This window comes from Rhinolophus sinicus, chromosome 4 (genome assembly GCF_057876585.1).
Source record: "Rhinolophus sinicus isolate RSI-liver-muscle chromosome 4, RSI-T2T, whole genome shotgun sequence".
In the NCBI taxonomy this organism is placed as follows: Eukaryota; Metazoa; Chordata; class Mammalia; order Chiroptera; family Rhinolophidae; genus Rhinolophus; species Rhinolophus sinicus.
The window spans coordinates 66,844,451-66,871,133 of record NC_142504.1 but is presented as its reverse complement, the minus strand read 5'-3'; the positions used below and the strand labels follow the sequence as shown (position 1 = coordinate 66,871,133).

The following is a 26,683-nucleotide window of genomic DNA, read 5'->3' as shown; positions in this document are numbered from 1 at the left end:
CTTAATATTTCAATATATTAGTATTTCAAATTTATATAACACAAATGTAAAAAAGTATATACTGTATACACGAGATGTGATCACAAAATACAGTAAATGTTTAAATAAAAGAAAATTATTACAGTAAAAGACACATTGCCATTAATCCACCTCAAAATACTCCCCCTCGCTTTGAAGACACTTCCCATCATTCTTACCACTTCTGGAAGCAGTTCTGGAGTCCTCTTTTGTGAATGTCTTTAGTTGCGCTGTCTTGGCTGCCTCGATGTCCTGAGTTTCTTGTCAAAACATTTACCTTTCATGGTCATTTTGACTTTGGGGAATAGCCAGAAGTCACATGGTGCCAAATCCAGTGAATAAGGTGGATGAGGACACATCGAAATGTTTTTATTTGACAGAAATTGCCGTACCAGAAGCAGTATGTGACATGGAACCTTTCCCGTTGTGATCACAAAATACGGTGAATGCTGCTGCTGAGTGCCATCCCGTGGAAAGGCAGGGATCTTCAATATGGGAAGTGGCACATTGAACCTTAGTAACAGTGTGTGACAAGTTTCAGCTTGCTCAGTGCAGTCAGGTGTGAGCTATAGTTGAGAGAAGGTGTGTTTTACAGTGTGCCATAAAGCATCTTCCGTCGTGATAACACTGTTACACATTGCTTCTGGTATGGCAATTTCTGTCACATAAAAACATTTCGGTGTGTCCTCATCCACCTTATTCACTGGATCTGTTACTGTGCAACTTCTGGCTCTTCCCAAAGTCAAAATGACTTAGGACATCGAGGCAGCCACGATAGCGCAACTAAAGACATTCACAAAAGAGGACTTCCAGAACTGCTTCCGAAAGTGGTAAGAACAGTGGGATAAGTGTGTTTCAAGTGAGAGGGAGAGTATTTTGAGAGGGATTAATGATAATGTGTCTTTTACTCTAATAATTTTTGTTTTATTTAAACATTCACCATATTGTATGATCACATCTCGTAGTCTGGAGGTGGCCTTAGTGGATTCATGTGCATGTTGAAAAGAAGGACTGAAACACAGCTGTGTTTTTATAAGGCAGTATTTCCCAAAGTGTATTGCATTGGAAAGGTACTATGGTGAAATGAGTTTGGAAAAATGCTGCAAATACTTTCTCCCTATAAATAAGCACATTGTATATTTGCGTACATCGTTTCCCTGAAAATAAGACTTAGCCAGGCTATCAGCTCTAATGCGTCTTTTGAAGCAAAAATTAATATAAGACCCGGTATTATGTTATGTTATACCCAGTATTATATTGTTATATTATATTTATTATATTATTCCCAGTCTCATTGTATTATATAAGACCCAGTATTATGTTATGTTATATATTATATTTATCACATACTATATTATTATATATTATTATATAAGACCCGTTTTATAGTATATTAAAATAAGACCGGGTCTTATGTTAATATTTTTTTTTTTTTTTTTTTTAAAGATTTTATTGGGGAAGAGGAACAGGACTTTATTGGGGAACAGTGTGTACTTCCAGGACTTTTTTTTTTTTCCCAAGTCAAGTTGTTGTCCTTTCAGTCTTAGTTGTGGAGGGCGCAGCTCAGCTCCAGGTCCAGTTGCCGTTTTCTAGTTGCAGGGAGCACAGCCCACCATCCCTTGCGGGAGTCGAACTGTCAACCTTGTGGTTGAGAGGACGCATTCCAACTAACAGCCATCCGGGAGCTCAGCGGCAGCTCAGCTCAAGGTGCCGTGTTCAATCTTAGTTGCAGGGGGCGGAGTCCACCATCCCTTGCGGGACTCGAGGAGTTGAACCGGCAACCTTGTGGTTGAGAGCCCACTGGCCCATTTGGGAATCGAACCGGCAGCCTTTGGAGTTAGGAGCATGGAGCTCTAACCGCCTGAGCCACCGGGCCAGCCCCCTTATGTTAATTTTTGCTCCAAAGATGCATTAGAGCTGATGGTCCAGCTGGGTCTTGTTTTCAGGGAAACACGGTATTATAGGCCTTGAATAAAGAAAATATGTTTAACCCAGCATTTCATTTTTATTTAATATAGTGTAATTTACTTCTCATGGAATGTCTGGTATTCTGTAAAAGACACTTTTGGAAACACTGTTACTGCTTAAACTCATCCTTGTAGTGCTACTAACCTGCAGATTCTACAAAAATTCTTAATTTCTGAGAAATATATTTAAATTGAGTACAACCTGGCACACACCCAGTTCTTTCTGAGTTGTTGATTATATGACTTTCTATCAAGTCATCAGTTTTATGTTGCAACTCATTCTTTTCAGAAAATACGAAACCTCAATGTAGCCAAATCTGACTGTTTAAAATAGTATAAAATATAGTTTTTGTTTATTTGTTTACTACAATAATTACGGATGTAACCTTTTATATACATATAAATACATATAAAACACCTCTTTTATAATACTTCATGTGGTAATTAGACTTTGTTAATAATTGTATCTTGTCACTTCAACTTCAATGTTGTCTATAGTTGAAGTTGATAAAACTGCTTAAAAACCATAGTGTCTTTGACATACTGGTTTTTCTCTAGTACCCAGCTAGAAATTTAGTTAGAAATCATCTAGCGTTTATCGAGCATAGATAAAATTACAAAATTATTTAACATCCTTTTTATGTATGTTTATCTTTAGTGTGAAACTTATTTGTTGGGAAATTAGGGCATTATTGAATAGTGTTTTGTCTAGATAAAGTTTGTTAGTTTACTACAGAAAAATTGATAAAATGCTATAAAAAGCTGAATTCTGACAATTTGATTAAAGGTGATACTTTCCTTTCAAGAAGAATACATTTCTAAATGTATCTTTTTAAGTATACTATTAGTTCTTGGGCACTTACATGTTCTAAAAACTGTGGGAAAAGGGTATGTTATTGTTTTATAGGTTTCTTTGGTTCTTTTAGGACCTTGATACCAATTATATAAATAAGAAAATGATTGAAGTTTTGTAGTCAATCTTGTAGGGTAAGAAAGGTGTCAGCTTTAGAAGTACAGTGGTTGAATCCATGTTTTTATTTTTATAGTTTAAAGAAGTCATTTTTTATGACAAAACAATTCTAATTTATTTGAACCATCATTACAATGTGGGCTGCTTTTTGAGAAATAGCTGTCTAATTTGGATCATAGAGTGACCTTAGAAATCCAGGAACCTTTCTATTTTAGAATAAAAGGAGGTACTATTAATAATTTTCCCTGGACAACAGGTATTAACTTATACTGCCTTTAAGCACACTAAAATACATGTTGTCTCCCTAGTCCTAGGTAGTAACTGGTCTTTGACTGGATATATATTTCAGGAAATTAATCGTCTACAGAGTTCAATTGAGTTGTGTTCAGCACTAATACTGAGAGCCATTCAGCATGTTGTTGATAGCTGGAGGCAGATGATACTAAAGCATTGACTATTTTATATTTCACAAAGTGGGGTTTTCTGAATTATTAGCTCTTTTCAGTTATTATCAACTCTGTATTATGAAATCTGAGGTCAGTTAGTGCTAGTGTTTTTTTCAGGATTGAATGTGACTTTAATTAACTTGTTATTTATGGTATTTTATCACCTATTCAGTTCTTTGTGTTCAATTAAACCTTTTGTTTGTTTGCTTTTTTGAAGCCTGAAGCTCTACTTGACATTTTCCAGATTTTAAAAATGTATTGCCCTGCATATAATATATTTATGCCCTGTGTGTAACATCTGTTAATGACATATTTTCTAGGAAAAATTAATGATTTGTTTTAATGAAGGGCTGTGAAGAACAGGGCATTTCAGGAGTCTTATGTATAAATATCTTTTATGATTAAATATACATTATTTTCTATTGAGACAAAGAACAGATTGAGGACAATGCATTATTAAGACAGAGTTCTCTTAGTTATATACAGTGATCTGGATATCAATAACTATTATTTCAGAGTCTGTTCCAAACTTTTTGGGTAATATTATTTTTATCTGTATTAGAGGAACTTGAGAAGATAGGAAGAGAACTGCGGAGATAATTGTATACTACAGTGTTACATGCATCTTTAAATTTGTTTATTGATCTTGGGAGGGTGTGTGTATGTGTGTGTGTGTATGTTTTGGGAGGGGTGTTGAGTATAGGAGAGGTTTATAAATCATTGTAGATTTTGAACCTTGGGGAAAAATTCAATTAACTTAATTGTTCAGGTTGAGTGTTATCAAAGTTAAGAAAATATGAAGTCCTTGTTCAGATATTGGTAAATGTTGATTAGTAACAAAAATTAAGAGTCACAAAGTTAGAAGGTACTCATTTTAGGATAACTTGAGACTAGCATAAATTTAATAAGGTTTGTATACAATTTGAACATAATGCAAAATCATAGGTAATTTTGTTAGGGAAATAATATAAAAAATTCAGAAATTTTGTACTTTTTGCTTTAACATAGCTATTATTTATTAGTAGTATTTCTTATGTTTAACATCATTTTATAGAATAAAATGTGAATGTCTTAGAGTCTAATGATTTCTATGTTAGTCATTCCCAGTACCATGCAGGAGAACTCAGAATTTGGTGCGAATCTGAGAATATGTTTCCCATGCCACCTCAGGGTATAACTCCAGGGACTGCTCCGGCTGTCACTTCAGTGAGCACCATCAACCACACAATTGCAACTCTTGCCAGTTATAACATGAAGAATGACCCCAGGGGACTCACTGTGTTCAAACAGGAGAAGCAGAAGGTTTGTTTTAGGGAGCTAACAGACATAGGAGTCTACTAATGTTACTGGTTTTGTTAATGTAGTTACCTAGCACATATGTGGTATTGTGAGTGTGTTGGGTGAAGTAAAAAGAATTAAAATTTTCAACTGTGTTTAAAATGACAGTAGAACTACAAATCACTTAAATATCATGCACAAACTGTTCTCTATTCTAAAAAAACGTTTAACAATAAAATCTCAGTATTGAGCAGGACAGATGTAATTTGAACATTATTATGAAATTGCTGATTTTTCCTGTCACTGAGATTTTGGGAGCATACGCTAGAGAAAGGGAGTTAGGAACATATCTGAATAGACTAGCAGGCATAGCAGTAAAGGTAGGAGCTGGCAAACATTGCTTTCCAGGCAAGTATGTATGTTTATATATTAAAAAAATTAGTGAAATTACTATTTTATGTTTTATCAAGTACAAATAATAGTAGCACCCGTCTTTAACTGTCTTTGTTAGTTATTTACAATGTCCCAGGGTAGGAGAATTTGTGGTATTAGCCCTAAATATCTTAGGTCATCTTTGAGTGTACTTGTGTGTGTGTGTGTGTGTGTGTGTGTGTGTGTGTGTGTGTGTGTGTGTGTATGTATGTGTATACACATATGTACCTGTGTACTCAGGAAAAATGATGGTACATCAATAAGACAGTGGTGACTTTTAGGTGGTATAATGGTTGCTGTGTGATTCACTTTACCATTTCTTGTTTTCTGGAAACTTCAGGAACCCCACAGTTTGAGCAGGTTGCTTATACTTTGATTTTGCTTCTCAGAGAATATGTATACTAAGGCTTAAAAAAATCTGGCCTTTTATCTGAATGTCAAATACTTTTTGATTTTGTGATTTTAGGTATTCTAGAAATGATGATCCTAGAGAAACAGTAAATTGGCTGTTTAAAGTGAAAAGAAATCTTCAATAACCTTATTTTTTCAAATACTGTCTTTTCCCAGATTAATGATGCCTCTGACAGTTTCATGCTATAGCTCTTGGCTTTAGTCTTTTAATTCTCTTTTTATATATTTACACCCCTTATTCATAATAGTCACAAGAATGTTGCCCCATATTTATGTTCTTTTGCTCCTCTGTCCTTCCCAAGGCTTCATTGTAAAAATCTATCTTGCCTTGTTTATATTTTATCTTTCCCTTTCTATTTCCAATCTCCGGCTCTGTCTAATTACCACCAATAGGAACAACTTACAATATTCGAATTGAAATTCTGAAGATTGTTACAGAAGAATACAGAAGTAAATTCAACTCATAGATGGAGAGAGATTACTGCTTATAGGCTAAAATAAAATAGTGGAAAAAGTACAAGACATGGTATATATTCTTAATTGATATCATGGCCTTGAACTTTCAGTTTATTCTAAGTTGCAGTGGTAAATATAATGTTAATGTAATGTTACTATTCATCAATTTCCTGAAGCAACTCTCAAGGAACAAGCTCTTTTCCTGGAGCCAAACCTCATTAAGTGGAGCTCCTAAATGGAAGCATATTCTTAAAGTCACAACAGCCTTAGTGTTTCCCATCAGGCTCTTCAGATTGTTACTACACAAATGACTCAGCCTCACCCCCCCACCTCCCTTAACCCTCAGCTAAGTTAGGTTATGTATGCTTATATTTAAATATACATAAATAACTTAGATTTTTTTGTATCTACTATGTATGTTGACTGCTTTGTAGGGACCTGAATAGTACATGCTATAACAATACTCCATGTAACTTGTTCCATGATTTAACTTGGATCACTTGTGGAATGTGTTTAAGCTTCATTGTATCTTTTGCATTCTAGCCTTTATGTCTGTGTTCCACAAATTGGTAATGACATTTCTTCTCCTTTTTGTTATAAAAGTGGTATAACAGCATTAAAAAAAATTACAATAAAAAAGAAAATCTAATTCTGCCACAGTAAGAAGATATTCATTGACATGTTACTTAAAATCCCAAAGAGTGGGAAGCTACCCATCAAATATCTAACGAGTGAAATGTTTAAATTATTTTGGTAAGGAACAGAAAAGAATATTTAATGACATTGTGTCATTAAAATGATAAAAGATATAAATGAATAAAGATAAAAATATTACTTGTATGTAAATTATACAAAATATGCATATGAAAAAATATTGGAAGATAACAAATAATTGTTGTGTTGGGTTGATGAGATAATGGGAGGTAGGTGATTTTCTCCTCCTAAGTCTGAATTTGGAATTTATTTAAAAATAAAAATCCAATTATGAACAGTTTGATGATTCCTCATTTTAATGTTTTTTTTTTTCAGATATTGGCCTCATGTATTTCCTCTTAATTTTTTGACTTTTTGGTATGAGCATGATGTTTTCTCCCCAATTCTTAATCAAGATATACTAAGGAAAAGAATAGGAAAGAATACTGGTGGAGAGCAAAATACACCTGAAACAGATTTTTAATAATAGAGGGACAGGGAAGGATAATGTGAAAAACAAGAGTAAGAGAAAAACTTAAAGAAGAAAATTAAAGTGGGCTTCTTAAAAACCCTTCACAATGTGAGGCTTTTAAAGAACAATAGACAAATATGAATGTTCACAGGTCAAATATATAGTGTTGTACACTAGAACCTCACATAATTAATTTTTACATGGATTTAGACATACTGATCAAATCACATCCCCTGCATAAGAAAATACTAGATTTCCCCTTGAACTATTTATTTGCACTTAATATAAATTCAGGAACTGGGATGATGTGATACCGTGTTTCCCCAAAAATAAGACCGGATTTTATATTAATTTTTGCTCCAAAAGATACATTAGGGCTTACGTTAAAGGGATGTCGTCCTGAAAAATCATGCTAGGGCTTGAAAATAAGACCAGTTAGGTCTTATTTTGGGGGAAACATGGTAGGTGTGTAATCTATAATTAAAATCTAGATGTTTATATCTGAATTAAGCAGTTTATTTCTTTCTATCTAACAAGTTAAATTTTTAGCAAGTAAAATTTTAATTAAAATGACGACTTGTTGCACTAATACTGTTACGTTGTATGTGATGGGATAAATGATGTTAGGATGGAAGGATGCCGAGGCACTGTAGATCACAGGCTCGAGCACTTGGCACTGCCCTAGTATGAGTTTCCATGCCCTTGCTACTAGTTTCAAATGGGTAAGTGTTGGTAAGAATTAAGATTTGGGGGGCTTGTAGTTATAAAAGTATCTTAAGTACAGTGATTCCATACTGAATTTCATGAATTAAAGCAAATAGTGATACTGTTTAGTTTGAAAGAATCATTTATATTTTGAATTTTAAGATCATGAAATTAACTCCCTTCCCTCTTTTTTGTTTTTTTGTTTTTTGCCATCGTATGTTTATGTTCATTATTTCCCCTTCAATTTTTATTTCCTTTAGTTATTTTTTCCCATTAATAGGAGTTAGGTTTTAAGTGTTTTTCTTAGGTAGTCTTCTAGTTTTATTGGAAGGAATTTGATAATATCTCCCTAACCCTCCTAGAACCTCATTTGAATTACAGAATCAGAGCACTGAAAGTGACCTTCATATTTGGATTTTGGTTGGCATCAGTCATTTAGCATACTTTCACTGAATAACTGTTGGCCAAAGTGCTGGATTAAGGAGATAAATACAAAGAGAAATGACTCTTGATATCCCAGCCTTTGAAGTACTGTAGGAAAGAACATAAAAAATGCATTGTTATGATAAGTGCTTTGGTAGAGGTAAGTGCAAAGGATTATGGGAGTACAGGAGGGGAGTGAGCTGCTTATTTTGCTAATCTAACTGCTGACATTTACTGATGTAGTCCTTCTAAAATTGTTCACAGGTACCAAATACCATAACATTTGGTATTAAAAAAATTTCTTAGTGAAGTTGAAAATTGTCAAAACTTTTAAGTATTTTTTTTTTTTTTAAAGAAGGATGTGGAATTTAAATTTTTATTTGTTTAAAACCTGTAAGGAGATTTGGTCAGTTAAAAAACTCCCACTGTCTTTGTAATACAGAATGACATGGAACCTAGCAAAGCTGTTCCACTGAATGCATCTAAACAAGATGGACCCATGCCAAAACCACATAGTGTTTCACTCAATGATACTGAAACAAGGAAACTCATGGAAGAGTGTAAAAGACTTCAAGGAGAAATGATGAAGCTATCAGAAGAAAATCGACACCTGAGAGTAAGTTACTTTTGAAAATAAGTGATTTAAATAAAGGCATGGGATATGTGAATATTATTACGCCATTTTATCTGTCAGCTTTTTAATGTATCTTTGGTCAATTCTTCTCTTCCAATTTGATTATGTCCTGTCCTTTGCTTCCTACTTCCCATCTTCTTTTTATAGTTTTACTGTGGCTTCTGATTGCCTGCAAGTTCTTATCCTAGAAGATGGCCTGGTTATTTGTGATGTGGCTTGTGACATTGCTAGCTTCCTCTTTTGTTTGTACCATTCACATTCTGTGCCCTAGTCATATGAACTGTCTAGAATGGTGCTGTCCCATAGAGTAGCCAGCCACTAGTCATATGGAGCTATTGAGCACTTGGTGTGTGGTTAGTTTGAATTAGGATGTGATTGTAAAATACACATCGATTTCTTAGACTTAGTACAAAAGAAGTAAAATACGCCCTTTTTTGTATTGTTACATATTAAAATAATATTTTGGTTATATTGGATTGAATACAATATATTAAAATTAATTTTGCCAATTGTTTTCTACCTTTTTAACATGCTATTAGAAAATTTAAAATTACTTCTGTGGCTCACATTTGAAAACCATACTATGTTTGTATTGGACAGCATTGCACTGTAGTCTACTAAAGAAACTTCCCTGTTTTATCACCCTTCTTTTGCATTAGCTTAAGTTCTTCCCTCTGACTAGAATGTCTCGAATTCCTTTCCTACCATCACAGCACATAAGTACATGCACATGCATCTCTTGGTACTTGGTTCTTGTCATCCTTTCAGTAGGACACTCTCCCTCCAAAAAAGAAAAGAAAAATTGCTTCGGAATGCTGTCTCCTTTGTTTCCACCATACCTCTTTGTTGGAAGTATTTCTCCCTCTAGTGGGCTGTAGTTTCCTTGGGGGTGTAAGGACTGTGTTCATTCATCTTTGCATTCATAGCACATGCATATAGTAGCCATTTGTATATTTGAATGAATAAATGAATGGGCCAGTGAATTGAGGAATTTGAATATGTGTGGAGGTTATTAATAGCCTTTGACAAGTAATTATTTCAAGATCTGAGTACCTTTAAATTGCTTTTTTAAGGCTTTGTCCTTTTTTTTTTTTTAATCAAAGTAGATGATACAAAAATGTATATAAGTAAATAAGATAAATTATGGGACTTAATCTACATTTGGTTATTCTGTCTGTTAAATGTACATAGGAACTGGGATCAAATATATAGTGATGGAAGGAGAACTGACTCTGGGTGGTAAACATACAATGTGATATATAGAGGATGTATTATAGAAATGTACACTTGAAACCTTTATAATTTTACTAACCACTGTCACCCCAATAAATGTAATAAAATAAATTAAAAAATAAAAAGTAGTAAATTGGAAAAAATGTACAAAGGAACCACACTCTGAATCAGAAGCACTATATCTTGAATTGATCTATGCTGAAATAATTTTTCTGGCTAGCTCTTCATATCCTTTAGTGTACCCCCTTTGGGAACCACCTACCCCCTTCCCACAGCACCTGTCTGGGTAGTGGAAAGAAGATCTCCATTTCACACCCACACACCCATGGATTTTTAAGGGTGCAGTTTTTTGTTACTTTTACTTTATTTGCCATGTCTTGCACAGTTGTGTTCTTTGATGAAAGATGTGCTCATTAGCGTGCTCGGAATATTTGTTCAAAAAAACACTGTTTATCTCTTGGCAGGGAGGGGAGAAGTGGAAATGATAGGACTAGAATGGGTAGGGCAGGGCTGGAAAATAAGAAGAGTGAACAGGGAGCTGAGTGAGACTTAATTCCTGGTCTCTACTCTTTATAGGCTGATGCTCTCTAGGAGATGTTATTTGAAAAAACATCCTGCTGTTCAAATGATAAGTAAAAGATCACTGGCTTGTAGAATAAGTTTCAGGCCCTTTAGCATTTGATACATAAGGGCCATTATAATTTATTGCTAGATTAATCTTCTTGAGCATGTCTAATCACTACTCCTTTTTATTCCTCTACCCCTGTTGTTCTTCTTCCAGACTATGCCTCTGAATCTCCCGGAGAGCTTTTTAAAAATAGACCTGGTCAGTCCCTCCTCAGACCTACTGAATCAGAATCACCAGTGTTTTTTAAAGTTCTTGCTGGGATTGAGAATCACTGCTCTTTCCACACAGGACTAATTAGAGTAAAACCAAAACGACCCACAAACCCTCAGAAAATCCAGTAATGCAAATAAAGCGGTATGATAACAGGAGGACTCTTTTACTTGGTATTAATAAACACCTAGAAAAATCAGTGTGAGAAAATAAAATTAGCTGGTACTGAGGAAGTAAAAATGTGCCCTGCCATTCATCTGGTTGGGATGAAGGACACACAGATAAAGCCAACTGCCTAGGTCACAGATACAGATATCAGTATTTTCCCCAAGGTCACACTGCCACTGGTAAAGTGTCATAACAACTTCCTATTTTGAGTGACTACTACTTACTGAGAAACATTGCCCCTAAAATCATAGACTGTCAGAAGCGTTGTTGTATGAAACCATCATATCAGAGTGAAGCAGCCTATTCTTGTTGGAGCGCAGTCACTTTGGCGCAGAGAAGCAGCCTCCCTTTTCACTCCAGGTGCAGAGTTTCAGATGAGAGGTTTCTGTATGCAACATTCCACATCAGTTATGATTTGTAGATTTCAAAGAAACAGAATTCTGTGTCTACGTTGCAGTTCAGACCCAATGCTGAACATTTTACATACAACCCTCCTGCTTTACTTTATCCCTTTTCACTGCATGAATTGATTTCAAGTTTGTTCTTCAAAGTGTGTCAAAAATCCACAAAAAATAATTACAGTATTTATATTTTTAAGTAAATACAGTTAAGGTGCTACATTTTATTAAAATAAGTGATTATTTTAAAGTATAAAAATTACAGTATTTATATTTTTAAGTAAATACAGTTAAGGTGCTACATTTTATTAAAATAAATGATTATTTTAAAGTATAAAAATTTCCTATTATTCATTTTTGAAAAACACAAAAATAGAGAAAAATGTTCATCTGCTTTCCTAAACTTCCTTTCTGGAACACTGATTAACAAGATTTTTTATAGTTTCACCTCTTGGGGTAAAGTCAAACGCCACAGTCAGTGGCATGGAAATACCATTTAACTGTAGTCGAACTTTTCAGTGAAAGTATTACTTTGAGTTTATCAAAGCAGTGCATTATTTAAATTTCATCCCGAACTTCCTCCTTCCCCCAAATCCTATAAAGTCCTGTCTCTTCCTTTGGTGAGATACTCCTTAGGCCTCAGCTGCGTGGGTGCCCTGGTTGCAATGAGTCAGTAAACCAGTCAGATTACAGATTTGTTTCTGGTAGTCTTCGGCACTGATGGGGCTAGGACAGGTATAACAAATGTAAAAATACTGTGGGCCACAATGGAAATAAAAGTGCATGCACAGAATTGTTCTTTAATTGTACTAATTTTAGTGGAATTTTTCCTTCTATGTACATACAACCATATCTGATTTTTCAGATTTTTTAGGAGTGTATTTCTGAGCTCCACTTTTTAAAACCAGTTTTTATAATGTACATTCTATAAAGATACTCATTGAATGTACAATTCAGTGATTTTCAGTAAATTTATAGGATTGTGTAGCCATCGCTAGAATCCAGTTTTAGAATGTTTGCATCACCCTAGAAAGTTTTCTTATGCCAGCTAACACTTAATCTTTATTCCCATCCCCAGCCACATGCATACAGATCTGCTTTCTGTCTGTAGATTTTTACCTCTGTAGTCTTATTTACATGCGTGTTTGTTTTTAAAATCTCTTTGCCTATATTTTTTTCTAGGATGAAGGCTTAAGGCTCAGAAAGGTAGCACACTCGGATAAACCTGGATCAACCTCAGCTGCATCCTTCAGAGATAATGTCACCAGTCCTCTTCCTTCACTCCTTGTTGTAATTGCAGCCATTTTCATTGGATTCTTTCTAGGGAAATTCATCTTGTAGAGTAAAGCATGCAGAGTGCTATTTCTTTTTTTTTTTTCCTCTTGACCAGAAAAAGATTTGTTTACCTACCACTTCATTGGTAGTATGGCCCACGGTGACCATTTTTTTGTGTGTGTACAGCGTCATATAGGCTTTGCCTTTAATGATCTCTTACGGTTAGAAAACACAATAAAAAAACTGTTCGGCTACTGGACAAATTGTATATTACCAGATCCTCACTAGCGATGTCGGTTGCACATTCAGTCCTTTATGAAATTCATAAATAAAGAATTGTTCTTTCTTTGTGGTTTTAATAAGAGTTCAAGAATTGTTCAGAGTCTTGTAAATGTTATTTTAATAATACCTTTAAATTTTATCTGTTGCTGTTACCTCTTGAAATATGATTTATTTAGATTGCTAATCCCACTCATTCAGGAAATGCCAAGAGGTATTCTGTGGGGAAATGGTGCCTCTTACAGTGTAAATTTTCTCCTTTACCTTTGCTAATATCATGGCAGAATTTTTCTTATCCCTTGTGAGGCCGTTGTTGACTGAGTTTTTCATCCTTAAAATCCTGTCCCATGGTATTTAACATAAAAAATAAAACTGTTAACAGATTCTTGCTCGATAGCTTGTTTGTGTCTGTTGTGTCATTAGACGGGGATACCAGGGAGGCTATACTATGATAATTTGAAATTATAATGCATAATTTTATCTTGCATTGAAACCCTTTCAGATATTACAATATTTGAAGGTGAAAGTCCTCATTCTATTAAGGAAAGGAATTGATAAATTTTCAAGCTACTTTTGGTATTTTGGAAGATCATAATCAGTTTGTCTTCAAGATATTATAAAATAAGCAAGTACCGTGAGAATAAAAGTGCTGTAGTTTTTGTCAGTTTATGTGTATGCCTTGTGGCACTATTGTGTTTAATTTACCCCAGTCTCACTAGGTTCTTTTAGTATCTTCTCAAGGAAGACTCATTCTCCTTGGTTGTAGTCAAGTGCTTATTAACCAGCCTAATTCTTTTATAACAATTTTATAATAATAGTTAAAAGTAGGTGTTTTTTCCCACCCAATTTGACACTCAAAGTAAATTCCCATTATGGAACTTTGGTATTACTGAGCAAGCCTTGGGAATCTTCTTTGTGAAAAATGACTATCCTTTGCAAATCTGTTAAGCACATGAAACACATTTTCAATATAAATATGCATTATAGGGTCTGATACTCTCCTGCACTTAGTCTTATGTCTTACTCATTTCGTTTGTACTGGCATAGAAATTTTGCAACCATAGAAAATATATTCAGTTTTTTTTACTGAGTACAATCTAATACAAGTGACTTGATCTTGAAAATAGGTATTGGTTTTGTAAAAGATACACTTTTACCTGAAAGGGAAATTGGACTTTCGGACTTGATGTGGTGCAGTGAAGTGTGTTAGGCCCAAGTCTGTATACATTTTATAAATGAGAGATGTAAAGTATTTTGGTTGCCTTTTCATTTTAAGTATGTTTTGATTTGTCAGATCACATGTATTGTGCCATTGGCTCTATGGTATCTTTTATAAAAAACAAATCTCTTGCTGTGTGCAAAAGTTACTAAAAACAAACACAAGTAACACCTATCTATTACTAGCATGTTACGGCAGGTATGTATCCATTGTTGTATGCTTTACAGTCATTGTAAAATTTCCCTCCCTTTCTGATAACTGGCAAAGCATGCTAGAAAAAGTCTTGCATTTTTGTCCCATAAATGCAGAATCAGTAATTCCTTGGCTTAAAGCTCTCTATATAATCTATATTGTTGGTGATAAGTATCAAGCTTGATATTTCATGGCTATAATTTTTTTTAAATTGAAGTTCTCAAAAATTTGGCAAAATCCCGTTTTATGGGAATGCTCCTTAGAATTCATTGTATTCAACCCCTTTGTTTTATAGTTGAGGAATCTGAGGCCTTTATGAGAGTTAAGAGAGCTTTTCCTATGTCTCACAGGTAGGTAGAGGCAGAGCTGGATCTAGAAATCTGCTCTCCTGACTAGCTTGGTGTCCTTTCTGGTAACTACAGAGAAAAAAAATGTGTCTTAATTTGACATGACTTAGATAATGAACATAAGATGTTATTTAATAAGTGTATGTGACATTTTCTATCATAAGATTGTTGAATAGTTTCAGGTATATGTTTGGTTTTAATGTTTAAGGCTAGAAATCCTCTCTTCATGTTGGTAATAAACACTATGAAATACAATGTATTTTTAGATAGGCATTCTATAAAATGCATTATGTAAGGGTTGGTTTTGAGATAGATTGTATAGTCTGGGTAGCATCTGCAAAATAAAATGTACATCGGCTTCTTAACTGCTTTACAGATCAGGGGATGTTCTGATTGTATAGGAGACTTAATTTCTATTCTTTTTAATTGCTGTATGAAATGCGATGAGATTATTTTACTACCAGTGGTAAAATTAAAAGAGTCCAACTGTATTAATTGGCTGACAACAATATAGATGAAATTGTCTTCATTCCTTACATGTTTAGAAATTTTTGTTTGCCTGCTTACTTGTGTATGTAAGCATGAGGGAAATACACTCTTGCTAATACTGAAATCACAATCAAATAACTAAGGCCTTAAGTTCATATGTGACGCTTGCTAAATGCACTACCTTCTCCTTCATTCTTTCTATAACTAATGTACCCTAATTTTGCCCATTGTTGTATTAACAAGAAACGAATTTAAGAATTGTATTCTGGGTGTGTTAACTTAAAAAAAAAAAAGACACTTGGAAGATTGTGTATCAAATTTAGAAATTCTGGTCAAAGAAAAAAATCTTAATTTTTCCAAGTATTTTAGGTCAAAATTTCTCCTAAAATTGATATTATCTGTTGTGGGAATTACTTTTGGATTGTAATCATTCGAATTATGCCACTTCGAAAACAAGTGTTATCAATAAGGTAAAAAAACAGTTCTTGTCATCTACTACTTTAAAAACATTCAAGTAACAGTTTTCCTAGAGCTTTGCACATTCCTATTCAGTGATTTTGGTGTGTGCATAGATCTTTAAAAATTGACCTTTGTGAGAGTTAGGGAAAGATCAATGTTTACCGTATGGAAAAACAACAAAGTAAGGTAAATAAATGATCTTTATTTTCTAGCTTTCTAAGGAAATTAAGCTGTTACGTGAATAAATAAACTGATTTAAAATGTGATGCAGTGTCATTTTCCTTTCCAAACAAAAAAAGGAGTTTGATTTCAACAGATTATGATAGTTGGTTAATGTTCTGTCAAGTAGTGATAGCTAGTTATTGACTGGGACTTGAGTTCTGTTGGCAGATAGTCTTTTGCTTAGTGACCTAGAGGTTAAGTGCTTTTTAGTGGGAAATTGAGATCAGCTGGGCTTTTAGTTCTGCATTTGACAGCCCACTGTTGGTAGAAGCCATGCTTCTGGAGAGTTCTGTGCAGGAACATTAACCTCTTGGCAATGCTCAGCCTGTTGGAGATTGGTGCAAAGAAGTTTGAATATTCATCCTTAAAGAGAAAGAAAATTTTACCTTAGGTTTCTGATTGTAGAAATAATGTACGCATTTTAGAGAATTTGGAAAATACAGTATGAAAAAAAAGAAAATAATGCCAAACCCTGATATCCAGCAGCATCAATTTCTGTGGACATTTTCCTATAATATTAATACTCTTTAAGTATAGTCATACATACAACTTTGTATCCTATTTTTTTACTTAATCATTTTCTGATTTATTGAAAACCAAGCATAAGTGACTGCAAAATACTTTATTTTTACAATGCGTTTCTTCATAAGGTTATAAACATTTTATTTATAATACAAAGCTTGATTGGCCAGATAATTTCTAGTTATGCATACTGTCCTATTACCACCTTTGTTTTAAAACTCAGTTTATTGTTTTCTGGTTCTTCCTGTATATAACACTCATCTTGAAAGAAAGTGCAGGGAAGTATTAAGATGACTGTTTTTAGTGGTATTCAACTACCGCAGTACATTAACTCATGAACAGCCTGAAAGAAGATAATGATTGAACAGTACCTCTAGAGATACCGACTTAATTGGTCTGTGGTGGAGATCTGGCATGGTTACTTGTTTTTAAGCTCTACACTCATTTTAATTTGTAGCCGGACAACTGCTTTATAGGTTTTTAAATGCCAAAGCCAAATACAGAATAGGTTTAAGCAAGACTTAAGTTCTACAATATAGGGCAGCTGCATTTTCAGAATTTTTTGTATACTAATCTTTAAAACTATGTTGCAGGAGTCACATTTAGGTATTGCTTAATGTAAGAACTGTCTTTGTAAGGTTAGGATTGTTAGAACACCAGTAAAAGATTTTAACTTGTAAATGAGAGCTGTCTGTACAAAAATAAACAATTTGAGAAATTTTACGGGGTTCAGTTTTAATTACCAATTGGCTGATATCCAAAGAGATTATCTTTACCCACCTAAGAAATTTATTTTGCCCATCTATTTCTCAAAGTGTGCAATGGTTTTCAAGGTGCTTATCACTGGTGCCAGCTATTAAGTTCAATGTCAACTCATTTAGTCATCTCCCAGAGCCTAGGAAATAGGTGCTGTTCATCATTGTATAGGCATGCAGACAGATGGAGAGAAGTTCAGGTTTACACAGCTTAAGTAACAGGACCGGAGTTGGAGCCCGACAGTGTAGTTCTAGAGCCCAGGCTTTTAACTGTTGTAATCTATGCAAAGGAAATGACTTGTACCCTGGTCCAAGTCAAATATTGTCTCCACAAAAAATTGGTATGGTAATTTTGTGATGCGTTTGAGTCCACTTTAAAGGCAGTAGTTACTCATATTTCTTTGAAAACTTTTCCTTTTAACTTTTCAAAGACTCTCCTTGCCTTTATCTCAAAGAAGTGAAAAGAAATAAACATGCCCATTAGTAATCTCAGCTGTTAAAACCAGCATGAATATTAGTAAGCAAATTTATTGTATTATAATAAGGAGGCTATTGAACTTATAGTTTGTGTAACCTTCAAAGCTGGAGAACAGTGACCTCTTCTGTATGGTTCTTTAATGATTATTTAAAGCAAAGATCTGAATTTTGATAATTCATGATCTCAATCTTTATGGTTCTACAAAGAACAAAGGATGTCAAGTAATAGAGAAACGTATGAACTTTGAGGAAAAATACGTTTTTTGGAGAGAAGCTATTGACACCTAAAGTCCAAAAAAATGTGATGGAGAGTTGAAGTTGCCAGTAGTTGAAATCTTATACATCCTGAACAATAAGAATTCCTCACTTTGGTACTTCGTTTCAAGTAGAAGTTTATTAGGAGTTAGAGTTTTAATATAGTGTTGGAGGACAAACTTTTTGTGAGCTATTTTAATCCAAAGTGTATGTCCCTAAATGTATAATATTTAGATAAATGTATGAGGGTGTGTATCAAGCTACTTTGAATTAAATTTATGGAAATACTTCATTTAAATTCAACTTAAAGATAAATGAGAATCAAAAGTATTTCTTAGGGTGCTTTTGTGTACTTTGTCATCAAGTCATGAAATTATTGAAATAAAATTCAGGTTTTCTTTGGAAAGTTTAATGATCATGTTTAATTTATCAAATAAGTGAATTCTCATCTTCCCAAGGGAAAAATTCTCTTGAATTTTTGAGACACACACCCTCACTCCCCATGGAATTTGTCAACTGGGGAATTTCCTTATACATGTTTTAAGAAATGATTTCTTACCAAGAGTTTACATTCTGCAATGAAAAAAATGCCTTAATAAGAACCTTAATTTTTAATTTGAGAAAGTGATTCCTTTGTAAGGTAAGTGCTGGATGGAATGGGAATTTCAGGGAGATAAGTATATTGACTATATACTGAAAGGGTCCCAACATGAAATTCAAAGTGCTAAAAATTTGTTCATTTCCTTTTCTTAACGTTTGCATCACGATTCAATTTGAAGTGAAAAGCTACCGTTATGGACTACTTAAAAAGTCTTGTAGTAACATCTATGCATTTGGTTGAGGTAGTAAATGGCGTAAATGTTCCCAACAAACAGTGTTTAAGCTACTTAAATATGTAAACAATTCTTTCCAACCAATACTTAGTTCTCTTTTAATTCAAAAAAAGTGCACTGCAGATGCCAATAGACGGTGAACTTTTACGTTTGAATAATATTTTTCCCACCCCATGGTAGTGTGGGGATAAGATGGACTGTAATGCCTACAGAATGGTGTTTTCTTTCTCCTTTGCTTTTATTTCATGAAGTTTTCCTCAGCTTTCACAGAATTTATTTTCTGTGTTTTCTTTGGATCTTTTGGTTTTTTCTAAGGAGCAAATCATCAAAGTCTTAATACCCTTCCTGGATCACACTTCCCTGTCAAACCACTAACCTGAAATTTATGCTTATCATTCTTGTCCATGCGTCAATATTTTAGTATATTGTGAAGTTTGCATGTTTTAAAATGTAATGTGTGTCCTTTACACAGAATATTATTTCTCTAGTTCTACCCTCACCTTAAAGTTCTTAGCTGGAGGCCCCCAAACTTCCAAGTATATACCTTGGGGTGTCTTCATATGTGTTCCAATAAACGATTTTAGTATATGTGCTGCTGAAGCGAGCACCCAATAAACGAATACACCATTTTATCTGCTTTACCAGCTTTGACCCATTGTCGTGATGTTTTCTGTTGCTGCCAATGCTAGAATTAAAATTACACCAGTACCTACAAGGGCCCTGGCACTGCTGCTGAAGCCACTTCTTGTGGTTCTAGGACTGAGAGGAAGGCTGACCAGAGGATAACTGGTCTGACAAATACTGCCCTCAAAGCCTCCTGCTAGTATGGATGACTGTACATACGCACACGTACTTCCAGGAGTCAAGTCTAAGGGAAGACATGAGGTGCTTGAGTGCATCAGAGATCATGTTACTGTGCATCCTACTGTGTTTGTGTGTGGGTGTGGAGAAGGGTTTTCTTGCATGTTTTGGACATGGAGAAATGTCACAAAAATCTGGAATTCCTGCGTGGAAAAATTCAAGATTCGGAACACAGATTCCCACAGGTAACAAAAACTGCTACTCAGTTTAACCAACATTTCCTATCCCTTCTTGTTTTTGTATTCATCCCTGTGTTCACCTGAATTTGTGATCCCTGGTTTAGATACTTATCACATGTTACTAAAACTGAGTACTTGCCCTGTGATGGACAGTAGTGGAGTGAAGGTGGGGGTAAGAGCCTATTGTTAGGAGGTGCAAAATACTTAAAGGCACTTGTACCTAGTCAAGAGATGATTTGGCCCAAAATGTCCAGAACATGGTCAATTGAAACAGGTGTAAAAGCTACTTTTACAGAGTACTTATATGTCAGGACACATATACACTATCTCCTTTTCAGAACAAACTTTCCAACTTTTTAACAGAGGAGAAATTGGAGAAATAAATTTGTCTGGGCTTACTGTGGTAGCGCCAGTCTTGATCCCAAGCTTGGGCCTATCACTGCTGGGCTGCCTTTGAGAAAAAGGAATGATTCACTGTGAAACTGCATTCACTTCAATAACAATGACAGCTTACTTGGCACTCAGTCACTCTGAGTACTGGGAACTTAAAATGTCTCTGCTTTTGGCATCAAGAATAATATATCTCAAGGTTATTACTGCACTAGAGACTAAAAGTTGGGGTATGGTTTCAGAATTAAGGGTATTTTGAAATTCAGGCTCTATAGCTGGCCTTTCAACCAGTTAATCTAGATTAATGGCTATATAAATGGTGTTTAACATTATGGTTTCAAATACTAAGCATAAGTAGCTTGAGGAGGAAGCATATCAAAATGATTATTAGCCTGGGGTCTGGATTGACACTGTAGGTTATTTTTGCTCAGTCACTTTACTAGTTATAACCTTGGGCATTTTATGTCACTGTGTCCCAGCTTTCTCCTGCAAGGCAGGATACTAACCATGCCTACTTAACTGGGTATGAAGGGATTGAAGAGTATAGCACCTGTAGCAGAGCTTGGCATAAAGCAGATGCTTAGCAAATGTTAGCGATTATTATTTATGTACAAATGATGTGGAAAATTGGGCAGTTACCTGATTATGTGGGTTAAAAAAATAAATCCAGACAGTGGATATTTTGGCTTGAAATTTTATGTTTGAATTCATTAACCAGTTCTGCCGCTGAAGGCATTATCTGAGTGTATGCAACAAAGCTCCAATAGAGAGACAGCAGGAGCCATGTGAATTTCAGAGGAACTTGGATTATTCGGATTTCAGCTCTGCTCTTGACTAAAGACGCATGCCCTTGAACAAATGATGGAACCTCTCCAAAGTCCAGCTTTCTCATCAGTGATGCAGTCTGATTTTTTGTAACCTTGTAGGATTGTAGTGAGCACTGTAAGACATTTTAAAGAACTTTGCATAGTTTCTGGTACATTATAAATATTAAAATTGCATTTTTACTCTGTGCTTTAATCATATGTCAAAAATATGGCAAGAATTTAAAAGTTTTAATCGCTGATTAATGGCCAATGGATAGTCTTGAGTTAGAAAATGTATTAGTACTTTAAATTAAAGGAGGCTATTTTTGAAAGTAAGCAGACTGTTAAGTGTGATACACTTTTTAAAATTTTTCTTGTCTTCTGAGTATGAAGGTAACAGTGATTGATTATAGAGGCTTGGAAATTATAGAAAAGGAAAAAAATTCCAATATCCTACTCCCCAAGAGACAACTTTCTAAATGCCTAGGTATTAAATATATTTAGTGTAAATACATATTGATAGTATCAAAACAACATGTATTCATCAACCAATGAATAAAATTGTTAATTATTTATTTTACTTGGAAACAATTTTTGAAATTGTGAAAATAGTACCAAAACACCCATAAACCCTTAGACATATCCACCAATTAACACTTTGTCCCATTTGCTTTATCATTTACACTCTACATATACACACATAAAATAATACAGTTTATATGCATGTACACATTCATGATATGTATGCGTAAGCATGCATTCTTAATGTACATGTACGCATACATATATGTACCCATTCACATGTGCATATATACCTATACATATATATGTATACCCATGTTTTTTTTGTCTTTAAACCAGTCAAGACTAAGTTGCATATAGCATGCATATATTACCCCTAACCATTAATGTCATCTATAGCATTTCTTCTCTCCAAAACAAGATCCAGGCTGGGGGCACATGTTGCATTTAGTTGTCATTTCTCTTTAGTCTCCTTTAATCTGAAATAGTTCCTCAGCCTGCCTTTGTCTTTCATTACATTGCTGTTTTTGAAGACTACAGTAACCCCTCACCTTTTAAAATAGAATACTTAATGTGGGCTCTCTCTGATGTTTCCTCATGATTAGATTCACAGAAGTGCTATGTCCTCAGGGTAGCATGCCCAGAGGCACATGAGGTTCTGGCCCTCATTTGTGAATAGATACAACTGAAAGGTGGGGGAAAAGGACCCATGCACTTTGTGGTTAAGACTAAAATCAGACTACCTGGGTTCATATGCTGTCTTTGCCATACAACATTTACAGCATTACCATTGCGTCTGAGTTTCCTCATCTGTGAAAAGGGGATTTCGAAAAAGTGCACCTGGTACCTACTTCATAAGGTTGCTGTTCGAATTAATTGAGTTCATATTTGTAGAGTTCTGAAAACCGACTGGCTCATCGTTAACACCATATGGGTACTAGCCATCATTATTGATCTTGATTCTCCCAATGATATCATTATTACCATTATTTTGAGAAGTTCAGTAAGAAAAAGTTTCAGAAATGCTGACATGCTACATGCATTGTTTTAGCTCTTTACAGATAGAATCTAAGTCTCATGAATCTAATGACTGAGCTCTTCTTATTCATGACATCTTTATTTGGTTTCTACAAGATTCATTGCAAGCTCACCTAATTTCTCCAGAATAGATTTGAAAGACATCAGAAGAGTATATTGTTGTGTCACATGGCGGTTGAGCCTCTAGAAGAGCAGGTCAGAGTTACTCTCATCCTTAGTCTGAGAAGCATGTTCTGTTGCTATGGCTCTGCCTTTGAGAAATGGGGAACTTGTTCATTTGGAATCTAGTGATCACTGTTGAAGTGGCTATTACCAGATAAAACAGATTAATTTTATTTTGATAAATTTTTGAACACTTGTGGAAAATATTTCGAGCTTTTTAGTGTAAAACTGGTGCTAATTTCCAAATCATCCCTCAGACATTGTGATGAAATTTGAAATTTCTCTTTATATGACATTACAAGTGTGTTTGCATAGAATTGTGATAATTTGGGACCTACATATTTCTCTTTTGTCATTTTTGGACTGAACTTCCTTTCTGCAGGTAGAGAAAACATGTAAGAAGCAATCTAGTCCTTCTCTTCCCTCATTTGTTTAGAACTAAAACTTAAAACTGATCTAGATCTCTAGGAATGTCAATCTTCTTATTTTGGGAAAGGCTTTGATTCCAGTGATTTTGTAGGGGGAAGAGCCAGCAATCTGGAAACTATTCTAAAAGGTGAAGTAGATCTATAGACAGAATCAAGCCTCTTACAGGTGAGAGTCCGGATGATGGAACGTGGAACTATGGGGCCTGGTCATGAATGTTTTCCTCATCAGGCTACAAGACCACCCATTTTCCACCTGTCTTGCCTCTTCTCTCGAGTTATTAGTGTTAGGTACAGTGAGGGTGAAGAGAAGGAAAAGGAGAACAACAAGCTGTGCTTATCAAGAGGAAGAACTGAACAAGGAAAGATGAATATAGATCATTCATTTGTTTTTGCAACCAGACTTCACCCTCTTCTTTTTGTAAAAACCCCGATTTTCTTCCAGGGAACTGTATTAATTTCCTATTGCTGTTGTAACAAATTACAGCAAAGTTAGTGGCTAAAAACAACACAAATTGATTATAGTTCTAGAGGTGGTTAGAAGTCCAAAATTAGTCACCAGTTTTAGAGTATGAGTAGGGCTGCTTGCCTTCTGGAGGCTCCAGGAGAGATTCTATTTCTTGCCTTTTCCACCATCTAGAAGCCACCTGCTTCCCTGGGCTGGTGGACCAGTCAGCAATCACATCACTCTGCCCTCTGTTTCCAGCATCACATCTCTTTCCTTCACTATGACCCTCCTGCCTTCCACTTCTAACAACACTGTGATGATATTGGATTTACCTGGATAATCCAGGATAATCTCCGCATCTCAAAACCCTTCACTCAATCACATCTGCAAAGTCCCTTTCATGTAAGGTAACATTCACAAATTCCAGGGATTAGAATGTGAACATCTTTGGGGGCCACTATTCTGCAGTGGCTATCATTTTCTCCCTCTAAGTCTATGTTTTTCAGGTTGGACTCCAACTCCCGCAGAGGGGAAAGTAGGAGATGTAGCTGTAAACCAGTTAGTACATCCCGCTTCTTCCGGTTTAATCAGTCCATGTCAGAGTAGTTAAGTCTGTCTCATTAAACTCAAGGTTCAAGTCATTATCAACACCATTCTCATCTCAAAGACTTGGATTTCACAGTGCTGCTGGTCTTCAGATCTGAGCAATACTCTGCATCGTACCCCTGCTCAGGGATCTCCTTACCCTCCACCTTTGTGTCCCCCCATGGCAGGGCCGTTGGTTCTCAAGTCAGGGCTACTTCCTGAGTCTCCAACAGGAACTCGTAGATCCTTCCATACACCAGATGGGTGGAGGGAGACCCTTCAGTCTCTCTGGCTCTCTTTCTTCATAAGGGCACACCACTCTTTCTTTTCTCATTTCTCGAGGCTGCCACCGGTGGGGAAGGGGCATGTTGGAAGAGGTCTCTAGTCTCCAACAGGAAGCAGAGCTTTGGCTTTTCTCCTCATCTGTCTGAAAGTTTTAATATATTTGCTCCTCCCCCATTTTCTTCTCTCTCCAGCTCAGATATCTGCCCTGCATTCTAGGCTTATATAGCCAACCACCTCGCACATCCGTTCCACACTTCCAACTATATACGTTCTCACTCCCGTGCTTGCTCCATCCATCGACATCCTTCTGGTTGATCAGGCCACAGACCTTGCAGTTGTCCTGGATTCTTTTCTTTCTTTCACTGCCACAACCAATCTTCCCCAAAACTTCTGTTGCCTTTACTTTCAAAATACCCTCGGAATCCAGTTACTTTGTACTACCTCCATTGCTACCACCCCGGTCTGAGGCTCTTTATTTCCCTCATGTTCTCCATAGTCTAAACAGGTCTCCCTCACTCTACCCCTGTCTCCCTTCAGCCTGTTCTTAGAACAGGAATCAGAGTGCACCTATTAAGTCAGATGACCTCTTTCCTATGCTCACGGCACTCTAAAGCAGAGGTGTCCAAACTGCGGCCCGCGGGCCAACAGCGGCCCGCAATCCACTGTTAATTGGCCCGCAGCAAATTCCAAAAATATATTTTGTTTACTTAAATAAACCAGGTGAGGCAATGCGTACTTCCCCTCGAGTGAGTGGCCCGGCTGTTTGTGTATTTTACCTCATATGGCCCTTGGTGAAAAACGTTGAAAAAAGTTTTGACACCCCTGCTCTAAAGCCTTGGTATGTCATTCTGAGTAAAAATCAAGACCTTACAATGTTCTACAAGGCTCCAAAGTCTCCCAGACCCCCCTTACCTCTCTAGGCTCATTTCCTGCTCCTTCCTTCTTTCCATCTTGCTGGTCTTTGGATTTTTGTGGAACACTCCTCCAGCACATTTCAGGCTCAGACTACACTTGGTGCTACCTCTGCCCAAATGCTTTTCCCTCTGTGTCCACACAGCTCGGCCCTCACCTCTGTCAGGCCTTTACTCTGGGAGGCCTTTCTGGGCCTCTCTCACTGAACCTGAAACACCCCACCCTCCACACTGTAGCCTCTTTCCATGCCAGTTCCCCCCACGCCCTTCACTTCCACTGAATATGTTATATACTCTATTTATCTGCTATTACTGTATTCTCTGCTCCTCCACCAGAATGAAAATTCCACAAGAGCAGGATTTTGTATGCTATGTTCAGTGCTGTATCCCCAGTGCCTAGAACTGATGGGCATGTAGTAGGTGCGGAAGAAATTTTTGTTGAGAGAGGGGTGGCGCATAATTGTGCATGCATACAGGTTAACAATATAAAATGCATTTTTACTACAGGTTTTAGTTCAAAGAAAACTCTGACAGACCTGCTTCGACTTGATCCTATCTCTCACCCTTCTTCTTATACTAATTTCTGCACAGAGTTCTGGAATTCACAGTGTGTGATCAACACACTTCCTCTATCTTCACCTTCTAGGGGAAACATTTGGCCACCATGCTCTGACAGAAGTCTAGGTGTCAAATTGAGAAGGAACTTCAGAGCCAGGAGGAGGGGCTGCTTTCCTTCCTCATTTTCATGCCTATTCTGAACTACTGTCCTCTCTTCCTCTTGCAAAAGCTATACTCATTTCTAACTCACTCCATCCATAGTCTAGTTGCCTCCTTGCTGAGCTGTTGTTCTCTAGTCAGACCTTGTTGCTTCCCATTCGTGTAAGATGACAGCTCCCGACTCCCAGCCCTCCTTTCCACTCTGCTCTTATGACTCCCGGTGACTTCACTGTGCAGGTTTCTAGTTCTTGACCTCCCCTCTTCAGTGGCCTTGTTCTCACCACCTCTGCCACCTACTCTCCCAGTCTCTCCCTGAAGGGTGTCACCACAGGACAGAAATATCTCGGGAATCTTGACTGTAGATTTACCACTTTGCTATCACACTTTCTATCCTTTCATCTTAGTTGCAGAAATATCCCATATTGCCATATTTTTTACACTAACTCTTCCACACATCAATCTTACCATTTTCTTGTTAAGGACAACTT

At 35.9% G+C, this 26,683-nt stretch overlaps 1 protein-coding gene across 2 annotated transcripts in view; it reads left to right on the top strand.

Annotated features, from left to right (window-relative positions):
• The window catches only part of VAPA (VAMP associated protein A), a 40,595-nt gene extending 24,527 nt beyond the window's left edge, over positions 1–16,068 (top strand). Inside the window, exons 5-7 of one of the 2 annotated variants that reach the window (XM_019712596.3) lie at positions 4,572–4,703; positions 8,714–8,887; positions 12,725–16,068. In XM_019712596.3, coding sequence (XP_019568155.2) covers positions 4,572–4,703; positions 8,714–8,887; positions 12,725–12,883 — 465 coding nt within the window. In that variant the 3' untranslated portion in view covers positions 12,884–16,068. The remainder of the gene's footprint in view (positions 1–4,571; positions 4,704–8,713; positions 8,888–12,724) is intronic. The other variant, XM_019712597.3, reaches the window with a different exon arrangement.
• The last annotated feature ends 10,615 nt before the right edge of the window (positions 16,069–26,683 follow it).